This window comes from Salmo salar, chromosome 07, assembly GCF_965601325.2.
Source record: "Salmo salar chromosome 07, fSalSal1, whole genome shotgun sequence".
Taxonomy (NCBI): domain Eukaryota; kingdom Metazoa; phylum Chordata; class Actinopteri; order Salmoniformes; family Salmonidae; genus Salmo; species Salmo salar.
In genome coordinates, this window is record NC_138297.1 from 65,001,430 (window position 1) to 65,015,137 (window position 13,708).

At 44.2% G+C, this 13,708-nt stretch overlaps 2 protein-coding genes and 1 non-coding gene across 15 annotated transcripts in view; 1 reads left to right on the forward strand and 2 right to left on the reverse strand.

Annotated features, from left to right (window-relative positions):
• Positions 1–13,708, forward strand: part of LOC106576657 (ELKS/Rab6-interacting/CAST family member 1) — a 549,430-nt gene that overhangs the window by 86,106 nt on the left and 449,616 nt on the right. The window lies entirely within an intron of this gene.
• LOC106598411 (beta-1,3-galactosyl-O-glycosyl-glycoprotein beta-1,6-N-acetylglucosaminyltransferase 3-like) lies at positions 10,090–13,007 on the reverse strand. The gene has a single exon (XM_014189451.3). It carries the CDS (start codon positions 12,690–12,692, stop codon positions 11,364–11,366), a length of 1,329 nt encoding a protein of 442 aa, XP_014044926.3. The 5' UTR covers positions 12,693–13,007; the 3' UTR covers positions 10,090–11,363.
• Positions 10,442–10,536, reverse strand: trnas-uga (transfer RNA serine (anticodon UGA)). The gene is made up of 2 exons: positions 10,499–10,536; positions 10,442–10,478 (listed from the first exon to the last, which is right to left on the reverse strand). It is a non-coding gene; the product is annotated as a tRNA-Ser (tRNA).

Consider the following 13,708-nt stretch of genomic DNA (forward strand, 5'->3'; position numbering starts at 1 on the left):
ATTCTCTCCATTCAGCTGTGTACTGTATTCTCTCCATTCAGCTCTCTACTGTATTCTCTCCTTTCAGCTCTGTACTGTATTCCCAGTCAGACTCCGAGCATCTCAGCTAGTCTGACTCATAATGGTTGCATAACAGATAGAGTTGAACTGTGTTGTAGCTGGCCTCATTCTTCTCACTGTCTGTAAGTCACCTCAGGACTGCTGAAGAGGGCCGTTATAGCTACATTCACTGAGGTGCTAAATTCCACAAACATTGAAGCACATTCATGAGTCTGTTTGTTTTTGTTGACCGTATGAGAGATTGAGAGATCCAGCTATTAAGACCTTTTATCTGGTCATGATCCAGCTATTAAGACCTTTTATCTGGTCATGATCCAGCTATTAAGACCTTTTATCTGGTCATGATCCAGCTATTAAGACCTTTTATCTGGTCATGATCCAGCTATTAAGACTTTTTATCTGGTCATGATCCAGCTATTAAGACCTTTTATCTGGTCATGATCCAGCTATTAAGACCTTTTATCTGGTCATGATCCAGCTATTAACACCTTTTATTTGGTCATGATCCAGCTATTAAGACCTTTTATCTGGTCATGATCCAGCTATTAACACCTTTTATCTGGTCATGATCCAGCTATTAACACCTTTTATCTGGTCATGATCCAGCTATTAACACCTTTTATCTGGTCATGATCCAGCTATTAAGACCTTTTATCTGGTCATGATCCAGCTATTAACACCTTTTATCTGGTCATGATCCAGCTATTAACACCTTTTATCTGGTCATGATCCAGCTATTAACACCTTTTATCTGGTCATGATCCAGCTATTAACACCTTTTATCTGGTCATGATCCAGCTATTAACACCTTTTATCTGGTCATGATCCAGCTATTAACACCTTTTATCTGGTCATGATCCAGCTATTAACACCTTTTATCTGGTCATGATCCAGCTTTTAAGTCAAGATCTACTAGTGGATGTAGTGTGATAAGGCCAAGCCCTGTGTGTGTATGTCCCAAACCTCTTCTATCATTGGTGAGGGAGGAAGCTGGCAATGTTCCCGTGTGTGTGTGTGTGTGTGTGTGTACGTGTGTGTGTGTGTGTGTGTGTGTGTGTGTGTGTGTGTGTGTGTGTGTGTGTGTGTGTGTGTGTGTGTGTGTGTGTGTGTGTGTGTGTGTGTGTGTGTGTGTTTATTCTCCTGAGTCCCAGTATCTTACCATCACACAGCAGAATACATCCTATGACCCTCAAGGTTGACCTGGTGTCCTGATTAATCATGCCCCCTGGTATATGTGGTGACCAGAGTGACAGCATGCCTTCTGCTTCCTGTCTGTCATCCAATCCCATGGCATGAATACATAATCACTGTCATTGTTATATTAGCATGTCCTGTTGCTATTGATTTAATAAGGAACCAGCTATATAGACAGCAGGTCAGGGATGCTTGGTCGACTTTTATCTCTCTCCATCTCTCCATCTCTCTCCACTGCTCCATCTCTCTCCATCTCTCTCCATCTCTATCCATCTCTCTCCATCTCTCTCTACATCTCTCTCCATCTCTCTCCATCTCTCCATCTCTCTCCACTGCTCCATCTCTCTCCATCTCTCTCCATCTCTCTCCACTGCTCCATCTCTCCATCTCTCTCCATCTCTCTCCACTGCTCCATCTCTCCATCTCTCCATCTCTCTCCACTGCTCCATCTCTCCATCTCTCTCCATCTCTCTCAATTCAATTCAAGGGGCTTTATTGGCATGGGAAACATGTTAAAAAGTAGATAATAAACAAAAGTTGAATAAATAATAAAAATGAACAGTAAACATTGCAAAAGAATAAAGCCATTTCATATATCATATTATGTATGTGTGCAAATGGTTAAAGTACAAAATGGAAAATAAATAAACATAAATATGGGTTGTATTTATAATGCTGTTTGTTCTTCACTGGTTGACCTTTTCTTGTGGCAACAGGTCACAAATCTTGCTGCTGTGATGTCACACTGTGGTATTTCACCCAGTAGATATGGGAGTTTATCAAAATCGGGTTTGTTTTGTAATTCTTTGTGGATCTGTGTAATCTGAGGGAAATATGTGTCTCTAATATGGTCATACATTTGGCAGGAGGTTAGGAAGTGCAGCTCAGTTTCCACCTCATTTTGTGGGCAGTGTGCACATAGCCTGTCTTCTCTTGAGAGCCGGGTCTGCCTACGGCGGCCTTTCTCAATAGCAAGGCTATGCTCACTGAGTCTGTACATAGTCAAATCTTTCCTTAAGTTTGGGTCAGTCACAGTGGTCAGGTATTCTGCCACTGTGTACTCTCTGTTTAGGGACAAATATCATTCTAGTTTGCTCTGTTGTTTTGTTAATTCTTTCCAATGTGTCAAGTAATTATCTTTTTGTTTTCTTATGATTTGGTTGGGTCTAATTGTGCTGCTGTCTTGGGGCTCTGTGGGGTCTGTTTGTGTTTGTGAACAGAGCCCCAGAACCAGCTTGCTTTAGGGGACTCTTCTCCAGGTTCATCTCTGTAGGTGATGGCTTTGTTATGGAAGGTTGGGGAATCGCTTCCTTTTAGATGGTTGTAGAATTTAACATCTCTTTTCTGGATTTTGATAATTAGTGGGTATCGGCCTAATTCTGCTCTGTATGCATTATTTGGTATTTTACATTGTACAAGGAGGATATTTTTGCAGAATTCTTCATGCAGTGTCTCAATTTGGGGTTTGTCCCATTTTGTGAATTCTTGGTTGGTGAGCGGACCCCAGACCTCACAACCATAAAGGGCAATGGGTTGTATAACTGATTCCAGTATTTTTAGCCAGATCCTAATTGGTATGTCAAATGTTATGTTCCTTTTGATGGCGTAGAAGGCCCTTCTTGCCTTGTAGTCTCTTCTTCTCTCTCTCTCTCTCTCTCTCTCTACTCATTCTCTGTCTCCTCTCTCTCTCTCTCTCTCTCTCTCTCTACTCATTCTCTGTCTCCTCTCTCTCTCTCTCTCTCTCTCTCTCTCCTCTCTCTCTCTCTCTCTCTCATGACTTGTCTTTCTTCATCTCTCCTCTCATCTTCTCCACACTGCTGATTGATGTTGGATGCAGGGAGCTCGATAGCATCTTTACCTCCTGTCTTTTTTTCTCCCTCTCTCTTTCCTTGAGTTGCGATGTCACTGGGCATGAAAGTCAATTCAGGGGGAGAAATGATTGCTTGAGCAGCAGAAGGGAAGGGGTGTGTGTGTGCCTGAGGACACCACAGTGGTGCCAGCTGGTACACTAACAGTAGTACAAGGATCTGTTCTTCTCTGGGTCAGGGAGTGTTGTAGTCAGGTCCTGTTCTTCTCTGGGTCAGGGAGTGTTGTAGTCAGGTCCTGTTCTTCTCTGGGTCAGGGAGTGTTGTAGTCAGGTCCTGTTCTTCTCTGGGTCAGGGAGTGTTGTAGTCAGGTCCTGTTCTTCTCTTGGTCAGGGAGTGTTGTAGTCAGGTCCTGTTCTTCTCTTGGTCAGGGAGTGTTGTAGTCAGGTCCTGTTCTTCTCTGGGTCAGGGAGTGTTGTAGTCAGGTCCTGTTCTTCTCTGGGTCAGGGAGTGTTGTAGTCAGGTCCTGTTCTTCTCTGGGTCAGGGAGTGTTGTAGTCAGGTCCTGTTCTTCTCTGGGTCAGGGAGTGTTGTAGTCAGGTCCTGTTCTTCTCTGGGTCAGGGAGTGTTGTAGTCAGGTCCTGTTCTTCTCTGGGTCAGGGAGTGTTGCAGTCAGGTCCTGTTCTTCTCTGGGTCAGGGAGTGTTGTAGTCAGGTCCTGTTCTTCTCTGGGTCAGGGAGTGTTGTAGTCAGGTCCTGTTCTTCTCTGGGTCAGGGAGTGTTGTAGTCAGGTCCTGTTCTTCTCTGGGTCAGGGAGTGTTGTAGTCAGGTCCTGTTCTTCTCTGGGTCAGGGAGTGTTGTAGTCAGGTCCTGTTCTTCTCTGGTCAGGGAGTGTTGTAGTCAGGTCCTGTTCTTCTCTGGGTCAGGGAGTGTTGTAGTCAGGTCCTGTTCTTCTCTGGTCAGGGAGTGTTGTAGTCAGGTCCTGTTCTTCTCTGGGTCAGGGAGTGTTGTAGTCAGGTCCTGTTCTTCTCTGGTCAGGGAGTGTTGTAGTCAGGTCCTGTTCTTCTCTGGGTCAGGGAGTGTTGTAGTCAGGTCCTGTTCTTCTCTGGGTCAGGGAGTGTTGTAGTCAGGTCCTGTTCTTCTCTGGTCAGGGAGTGTTGTAGTCAGGTCCTGTTCTTCTCTGGGTCAGGGAGTGTTGTAGTCAGGTCCTGTTCTTCTCTGGGTCAGGGAGTGTTGTAGTCAGGTCCTGTTCTTCTCTTGGTCAGGGAGTGTTGTAGTCAGGTCCTGTTCTTCTCTGGTCAGGGAGTGTTGTAGTCAGGTCCTGTTCTTCTCTGGGTCAGGGAGTGTTGTAGTCAGGTCCTGTTCTTCTCTGGGTCAGGGAGTGTTGTAGTCAGGTCCTGTTCTTCTCTGGTCAGGGAGTGTTGTAGTCAGGTCCTGTTCTTCTCTGGGTCAGGGAGTGTTGTAGTCAGGTCCTGTTCTTCTCTGGTCAGGGAGTGTTGTAGTCAGGTCCTGTTCTTCTCTGGGTCAGGGAGTGTTGTAGTCAGGTCCTGTTCTTCTCTGGGTCAGGGAGTGTTGTAGTCAGGTCCTGTTCTTCTCTGGGTCAGGGAGTGTTGTAGTCAGGTCCTGTTCTTCTCTGGGTCAGGGAGTGTTGTAGTCAGGTCCTGTTCTTCTCTGGGTCAGGGAGTGTTGTAGTCAGGTCCTTCTTTTTTGTTTCCCTTGAGTCTTGACTTTCACTCACCCCTCAGTATGTGATCACACCATCCTTTCTTCTGCTCCTCATCTGTCCTGTGTGTTGTGTGTGTTTGCTCTTGTCTGTGTGTGTATGAGAGAGACAACGTCATTCATTCAGCACCACTCACAGATGGCTGATGTTGCTTAGTAACCAGGTCCTCTGTGGAATCATGACAGACTGTCCCTTCGTTGTCGAGAGAGAGAGAGAGAGAGAGAGAGAGAGAGAGAGAGAGAGAGAGAGAGAGAGAGAGAGAGAGAGAGAGAGAGAGAGAGAGAGAGAGAGAGAGAGAGAGAGAGAGATATATATATATATATATATATCAGCTCCTTCACCACTCCACCAGGACTCTAACCTCCTCCCTGTAGGCTGTCTCGTCGTCGTTGGTGATCAGGCCTACCACTGTTGTGTCGACAGCAAACCTTTATCGTTCAGTTCCAATCGCTCAGTTTCAATCTTACATCAAATACCTGGCATAGAAAATTCTTGACTGATTTAGTTACCCAGTCGTGGGTGAACAGGGAGTACAGGAGGGGGATGAGCACACACCCACGCGTGGCAGAGGTGTTGTTGCCTACCACCTAGGGTCGGTCCCGTCAGGAAATCCAGGATCCAGTTGCACATGGAGGAGTTCAGAACCAGGGCCCTGAGCTTGGTGACGAGCTTGGAGAGTATACTATGGTGTTGAAGGCTGAGTTGTAGTCCATGAACAGTATTCCCACATAGGTATTCACATAGGTATTCCTCTTGTCCCGGTGGGATGGGCGGGGTGGATATATTTTTGGACTCTATTCAAGTTGTCGGGTAAGGTGGAGCTGATATGGTCCTTGACTCTTAAAGCCCTTCATGATGACAGAGGTGAAGCTACAGGGTGATAGTCATTTGGTTCAGTCAGCTTGTTTAGGTACAGGAACAATGGTGGCCATCTTGAAGCATGTGGGTCAGCAGACTGGGATAGGGAGAGATTGAATATGTCTGTGAACACTCCTGACAGATTATCTGCGCATGCTCTTAGGACGTGGCTCGGGATGCCATCTGGGCCGGCAGCCTTGCGTGAGTTTACACACTTGAAAGATTTACTCGAGAACCCACAATCCTCTTGAGCCTGCGTCTGTGGGTCGCTGTGGTTTTTCTCGAAGCATGCAAAAAAAGAGTTTTCCCAGCAAACCAGGAACATTCCCAGAACATTAGCTAAGATTCCATTAAGTTCTAGTTAGGATTTTATCTAACAGTAGGATGATAACATCCCAAAAACATTGAGAGAATGCTTTTGATAACCAAATATTTGTATTTGTCAAAATAAATGTCTAAATGAAATATCCTTGGAATATTCTCCTAACATTTACTAAAATGTTGTACACAACATCTGTAACAACTATTACAGAATATTGTTCAAAAGTTCTCATTTGGTTTCCAGGTTATGTAATAACACAATGTACCAGGAATGGTTTCCCAGCAAACCAAAATTGGTTCTGTGAAAGTTCACCTTTAAAAAATGGCACCCGATATAATTTGAGACGCTTGATATGGTCCCCCCTGGTTTATTTTTTATTTCCATGGGTTAGTTACTGTATGCCTAAGAAGGTTAAAAAGGACACATGGAGTTCCTGATGGACCATACTGCCATGGCTATATAGGGAAGTAATAAGATGTAAGATAGCTTCCCTCTTGGAACAGACGAAAACAAACCTGGTTTGGGAACCAAACATTGCAGCTTAAAATCCAACGTCAACATATGACGTGTATTAAATATGGTTGTGATTGGATGGTTACATTTAACTGCTGTTCAAATGTTCTATGAATGAAATAGTGTACAGATTGTCAACATATGAAGAGTATAAATAAATCTGGTTGTGTATGATTAAATGCTGTTCAAATGTCCTATGAATGAAATGAGAATGCAATGTCATCTACAAGACAGTCCTCAGATGTGAATTCTCATTAAATCTGGAAACTTCATGGGGATGTATTCCAATCTGCTTTCATCTGCATGCTGACAATGATGTGGTGATATTAGGTAAAGCTTATATATATATATATATTCTAAACGTTCTTGAAATGTTCTGAGGACCTCCAAGACAACGTAAAATGTACATTTCGTGAACATACTGTAAATGGAATATTATGTTAAACCTAAAACATATATGCTATGACCTTCTTACAACATTAAGGGAATGTCCTGTGCAACCTAATTTTGTATGAACCTATCTCTTGTAATGTACCTACACTGTTCCCACAACCTAATTAAATGTTCTGGGAACCTTTAAAGAACTCAGAAACGCTGTTCTGTCAACATTCTTGCAACATCAAAGGAATGTTTTGTGCATCGTGATACAAACATTATCTGACCGTCAGCACAACTGGACAGCTTAGGTGTTTTGGGAATCTCTTCTCATATACCCACAATGTTCCCACAATGTTCCCACAATGTTTTAGGAACTTTTAAAGCACAAAAACACGTTCTGGGAATGTTCTTGCAAATGTTTTTTGCAACCTAATAGAAACATTTTAACAAGCAACACAACTGTGTTTTGGGACCATATCTCTCAGCATGTCCACACAACGTTCCCAATACCTAATGAAACATACTTGTAATTATGTCTCCAGAGAAACTTCAATTCGAATAAAGGTCAGTTTTATTAAATTACTATGGGAGGAATTAGGTGTTTTTGTCTGGGGTCAAAATGAGCCCAAAGGAATTGTTTTTATTTATTTATTTCACCTTTATATAACCAGGTAGGCTAGTTGAGAACAAGTCCTTTATTTAACCAGGTAGGCAAGTTGTGAACAAGTCCTTTATTTAACCAGGTAGGCTAGTTGAGAACAAGTTCTCATTTACAATTGCGACCTGGCCAAGATAAAGCAAAGCAGTTCGACAACATACAAAAACACAGAGTTACACATGGAGTAAAACAACATACAATCAATGATACAGTAGACAAAAATAAGACTATATACAATGTGAGCAAATGATGTGAGATAAGGGAGGTAAAGGCAAAAAAAGGCCATGGTGGCAAAGTAAATAAAGTATAGCAAGTAAAACACTGGAATGGTAGATTTGTAGTTTGAAGAAAGTTCAAATTTAAAATATAAATAATATGGTGCAAAGGAGCAAAATAATAAATAAAATAAATAAATACAGTAGGGGAAGAGGTAGTAGTTTGGGCTAAATTATAGATGGGCTATGTACAGGTGCAGTGATCTGGGAGCTGCTCTGACAGCTGGTGCTTAAAGCTAGTGAGGGAGATAAGTGTTTCCAGTTTCAGAGATTTTTGTAATTCGTTCCAGTCATTGGCAGCAGAGAACTGGAAGGAAAGGCAACCAAAGGAGTTGGCTTTAGGGGTGACCAGAGAGATATACCTGCTGGAGCGCGTGCTACAGGTGGGTGCTGCTATGGTGACCAGTGAGCGGAGATAAGGCGGGACTTTACCTAGCAGGGTCTTGTAGATTACCTGGAGCCAATGTGTTTGGCGACGATTATGAAGCGAAGGCCAGCCAACGAGAGCATACAGGTCGCAGTGGTGGGTAGTATATGGGGCATTGGTGACAAAACGGATGGCACTGTGATAGACTGCATCCAGCTTGTTGAGTAGGGTATTGGAGGCTATTTTGTAAATGACATCACCGAAGTCGAGGATTGGTAGGATGGTCAGTTTTACGAGGGTATGTTTGGCAGCATGAGTGAAGGATGCTTTGTTGCGAAATAGGAAGCCAATTCTAGATTTAACTTTGGATTGGAGATGATTGATGTGAGTCTGGAAGGAGAGTTTACAGTCTAACCAGACACCTAGGTATTTGTAGTTATCCACAAAGTCAGAACCGTCCAGAGAAGTGATGCTGGACAGGCGGGCAGGTGCAGGCAGCGATCGGTTGAAGAGCATGCATTTAGTTTTACTTGTATTTAGGAGCAGTTGGAGACCACGGAAGGAGAGTTGTATGGCATTGAAGCTCGTCTGGAGGGTTGTTAACACAGTGTCCAAAGAAGGACCAGAAGTATACAGAATGGTGTCGTCTGCGTAGAGGTGGATCAGAGATTCACCAGCAGCAAGAGCGACATCATTGATGTATACAGAGAAAAGAGTTGGCCCAAGAATTGAACCCTGTGGTACCCCCATAGAGACTGCCAGGGGTGCGGTGGGATTCGAAATGGTCGGTAATCTGTTTGTTGACTTGGCTTTCGAAGACCTTAGAAAGGCAGGGTAGGATGGATATAGGTCTGTAGCAATTTGGGTCAAGAGTGTCACCTCCTTTGAAGAGGGGGATGACAGCAGCTGCTTTCCAATCTATGGGAATCTCAGACGACACGAAAGAGAGGTTGAACAGGCTAGTAATAGGGGTTGCAATAATTTCGGCAGATAATTTTAGAAAGAAAGGGTCCAGATTGTCTAGCCCAGCTGATTTGTAGGGGTCCAGATTTTGCAGCTCTTTCAGAACATCAGCTGAATGGATTTGGGAGAAGGAGAAATGGGGGAGGCTTGGGCGAGTAGCTGTGGGGGGTGCAGTGCTGTTGAATGCAGTAGGGGTAGTTAGGTGGAAAGCATGGCCAGCCGTAGAAAAATGCTTATTGAAATTCTCAATTATAGTGGGCTTATCGGTGGTGACAGAGTTTCCTATCCTCAGTGCAGTGGGCAGTTGGGAGGAGGTGTTCTTATTCTCCATGGACTTTACAATGTCCCAGAACTTTTTAGAGTTTGAGTTGCAGGAAGCAAATTTCTGTTTGAAAAAGCTAGCCTTGGCGTTTCTAACTGCCTGTGTGTATTGGTTTCTAACTTCTCTGAAAAGTTGCATATCGCGGGGGCAGTTCGATGCTAATGCAGAACGCCACAGGATATTTTTGTCTTTGTTAAGTGCAGTCAGGTCTGGGGAGAACCAAGGGCTATATCTGTTCCTGTTTTAAAGTCCATACTGATACAGAAACACTAAACATGCTCTGATTAAAACACTGAGGAAAGATACACTGCTTCTGTAGTATTAGTTATTTAAGCAATAAGGCCCGAGGGGTTGTGGTATATGGCCAATATACCACGGAGCACGACGCAATGCGGAGTGCTTTTACACAGCCCTTAGCCGTGGTATATTGGCCATATATCACAAAGGTGCCTTATTGGTGCCTTATTGCTATTATAAACTGGTTACCAATGTAATTAGAACAGTAAAACACATGTTTTGTCATACCTGTGGTATACCTTCTGATATACCACGGCTGTCAGCCAATCAGCATTCAGGGCTCAAACTACCCAGTTTATAATAAGGTATAACGAAATGCTGTGTCCAGTTAGACTAGTCATTCCACTAGATGGTACTGCTGCTGTAATAAATACAGTGCACAGGAAGAAATACATGTGTCTGGAATATACAGTACAATCAGAACTATATAGTACAATCAGAACTACACAGTACAATCAGAACTATACAGTACAATCAGAACTACACAGTACAATCAGAACTATACAGTACAATCAGAACTACACAGTACAATCAGAACTATACAGTACAATCAGAACTACACAGTACAATCAGAACTATACATTTACATTACATTTTAGTCATTTCGCAGACGCTCTTATCCAGAGTGACTTACAGTAGTGAATACATACATTTCATTTTCATTTCATGCATTTAAAAAAAAAATATATATATATATTTTTTTTGTACTGGCCCCCTGTGGGAATCGAACCCACAACCCTGGCGTTGCAAACACCATGCTGGCGTTTCAAACACCATGCTCTACCAACTGAGCCAACTGAGCCAATCAGAACTACACAGTACAATCAGAACTATACAGTACAATCAGAACTATACATTACAATCAGAACTATACAGTACAATCAGAACTATACATTACAATCAGAACTATACAGTACAATCAGAACTATACATTACAATCAGAACTATACATTAAAATCAGAAATATATCAAATATACTGAGTGGACAAAACATGCTGTTTCCATAACAGACTGACCAGGAAAATACAGGTGGAAGCTATGATCCCTTATTGATGTTACCTGTTAAATCCACTTCAATCAGTGTAGATGAAGGGGAGGAGACAGGTTAAAGCAGGATTAAGCCTTGTGACAATTGAGACATGGATTGTGTATGTGTGCCATTCAGAGGGTGAATGGGCAAGACAAAAGATTTAAGTGCCTTTGAACGGGTTATTGTAGTAGGTACCAGGCACACCGGTTTGAGTGTGCCAATAACGGCAACGCTGCTGGGTTTTTCACGCTCAACAGTTTCCTGTGTGTATCAAGAATGGTCCACCACCCAAAGGACATCCAGCCAACCTGACACAACTGTGGGAAGCATTGGAGTCAACATGGGCCAGAATCCCTGTGGAAGGCTTTCCACACCTTGCAGAGTCCATGCCCCAATACATTGAGGCTGTTCTGAGGACAAAAGGGGTGGTGCAACTCAATATTAGGGAGGTGTTCCTAATGTTTTAAACACTCAGTGTATATTTGAAATAAAACCTACATTACTGTATTTACAACCCTCTTTACAGCACCATCAGAAATATACAACATTTCAAAACATATTTTAAATAAATGCACATTAACGTATTTACAACTTAACATTTCATAGTTTTTGTAAGATCCTGTCAGATTCCACTGTCCTTCGTGAAACACGGTATGCAGCTTTGAAGCGCAGGTACGACTCCAGACACCTGATAGCCACATCATCCACCTCAGGGTCAAACTTGTTAGCGATGAGGTGGTGATGTTTTAGGAGCCACCGGAGATCTCCAGCACCGTAGACACAAATGGACCTCCTGTAGTCACCCGAGCAGGGTGGGTATGGGGCTCCGTTCCTCACATCTCCTTCCAGGGAACGCCACTTCACGATGCGAGCGATGGCGTTCATGTCTGATTCATGGTACTTGATGTGGGGAGGGTTAGATCCTGGCACAGAGGGCATGCGCTGCAGAGTGGCCCACAGATGTTCATCAGGACTGTAGGTGTCCTTCTCCCACTCCAACAGCAACCGGACCTCCTGAGACTTCATCACGTGACGGACGAAGGCCCTGGACACCAGGAAGTAGGCGTTGCCAGAGAACATGGGGGTGCTGATTGGAGGAGGGCTCTTCCTAACGTTCGTCTTGACCACCATGCTGCTGGTGATTTTGTGGTGAAACTGCCATCTGCTGTTTTTATAGTCGTCGGTGGTCTCTGACTCCATGCTGTTCCTCCCGTTCTGCAGCTTGAGGGCCTGAACCATCTCAGCGTTGGTCTTAATGGGGAAGTCTGTTCCACAGGTGTTGATCAGGTACCTCCACTGGACAGGTGACTTCAGGAGATCCTCCATACAGTTCAGATCAGCCTGCACTCTGGACCAGGAGGCGTATACCACACTCTCTAACTTACTGGCCACAAACACATTAGGCAGACAGGACACGATAGCCCTCACTGCCGTCCTGAAGTCCTCGGATGACTTCTGATCGATGTGGACGCAGTACACGTTCTGAGGAGTGTACACGGCACGTAGGAGCCGCTCAAACATCTCAATCTTGTGGTGGATGACCATGGAGTAGGCGATGGGGAACTCCTCCTCCTCCTGACTGAGAGGAACGGTGATGAACTCTCTTTCTGTAACGTACCTCTGACAGTCCTGAGTCACGTTGTGGTAGAACGCCTCTGACAGCAGCTGCTGTTTCTTCATAGTCTTCAGCAGGAGGCTGAGCTGCTTCCTCTCCAGACCCTCCAGGTCTCCCTGGATGATGGCTGTGCAGGCCGGCAGGTCGGCAGCGTAGTCCAGGGGCAAGAGGTCCAGAGCGGGGAGACGACTCCTGGCAGAGCCCGGCGGGTGTCTGAGAGCGGCCCACAGGAGCAGAGAGATGGATCCACCCAGGAGGATCAGAGATAAGTTCGTGAAGAATCTTTGAGACCTGGACAACCGAACAGACGCCATGACTAGTCGATATCTTTCTGTCAGGGTTCTCCTCAAAGAATGGAAGAGTTCCACTACGCCACCTGGTAGCTACACTGTCATTTTAAAAAAATTGATTTGTAATCATTTAAGGCCTAGCACCACACCTTAATGGAGTATTTATTTTCTTTAGATTGCAGGAAATGTCCATCCCGCTGTACTCAGTAGCACCTCCTTGTTAAAAAAGATCCTTGGGAGAACCCTGTATGTGGTATTGTCTTTGTGGTATTAGTATCAACACCACAGCTGAGGAGGAGGAGTTGCACACTGCTGAACAACAGAGGATGAGTCTCACCAGCACCTCACAGCTCAAATACACACACCTCTCACACTCCTCTCACACTCCTCTCACACACCTCCGTTTAAAAGGAAGAGGTGGAATCATTAACTCTATGGGCGTGGCCTTTCTGTTAACGCTCTAGAGGACGTGGCCTTTCTGTAAACACTCTATGGGCGTGGCAGACCAGGGAGGAAAAGCTCTGTAGCAGTCTAGGAGGTATGGTTCCCCTGTATGTGGCTTGTTTCCTGGTCAGCGTTGTGACACATGCCAGGCGTACAGTCCTAACATGGCTGAGCCTCTCACGTTGAACAGCGGTCTGTCCTCTAGCTTTAAGCTGTGGGTCAAAGCAGCCTCATAAACATGTTCAGTCAGACATTCACCTTGCCGTACACAGTTGAAATATCTAGCCCATACATTTTGCACACAATATTTTATATACAGCAGGTATAAAGGACCATGGGAAAAATGTCACACTACTGGCGTTGTCACAGTCCTATTGGCTAACATCTTATCCTCATATTACCAGACCACAATAACATCCCACATCTTATCCTCATATTACCAGACCACAATAACATCCCACATCTTATCCTCATATTACCAGACCACAATAACATCCCACATCTTATCCTCATATTACCAGACCACAATAACATCCCACATCTTATCCTCATATTACCAGACCACAATAACATCCCACATCTTATCCTCATATTAC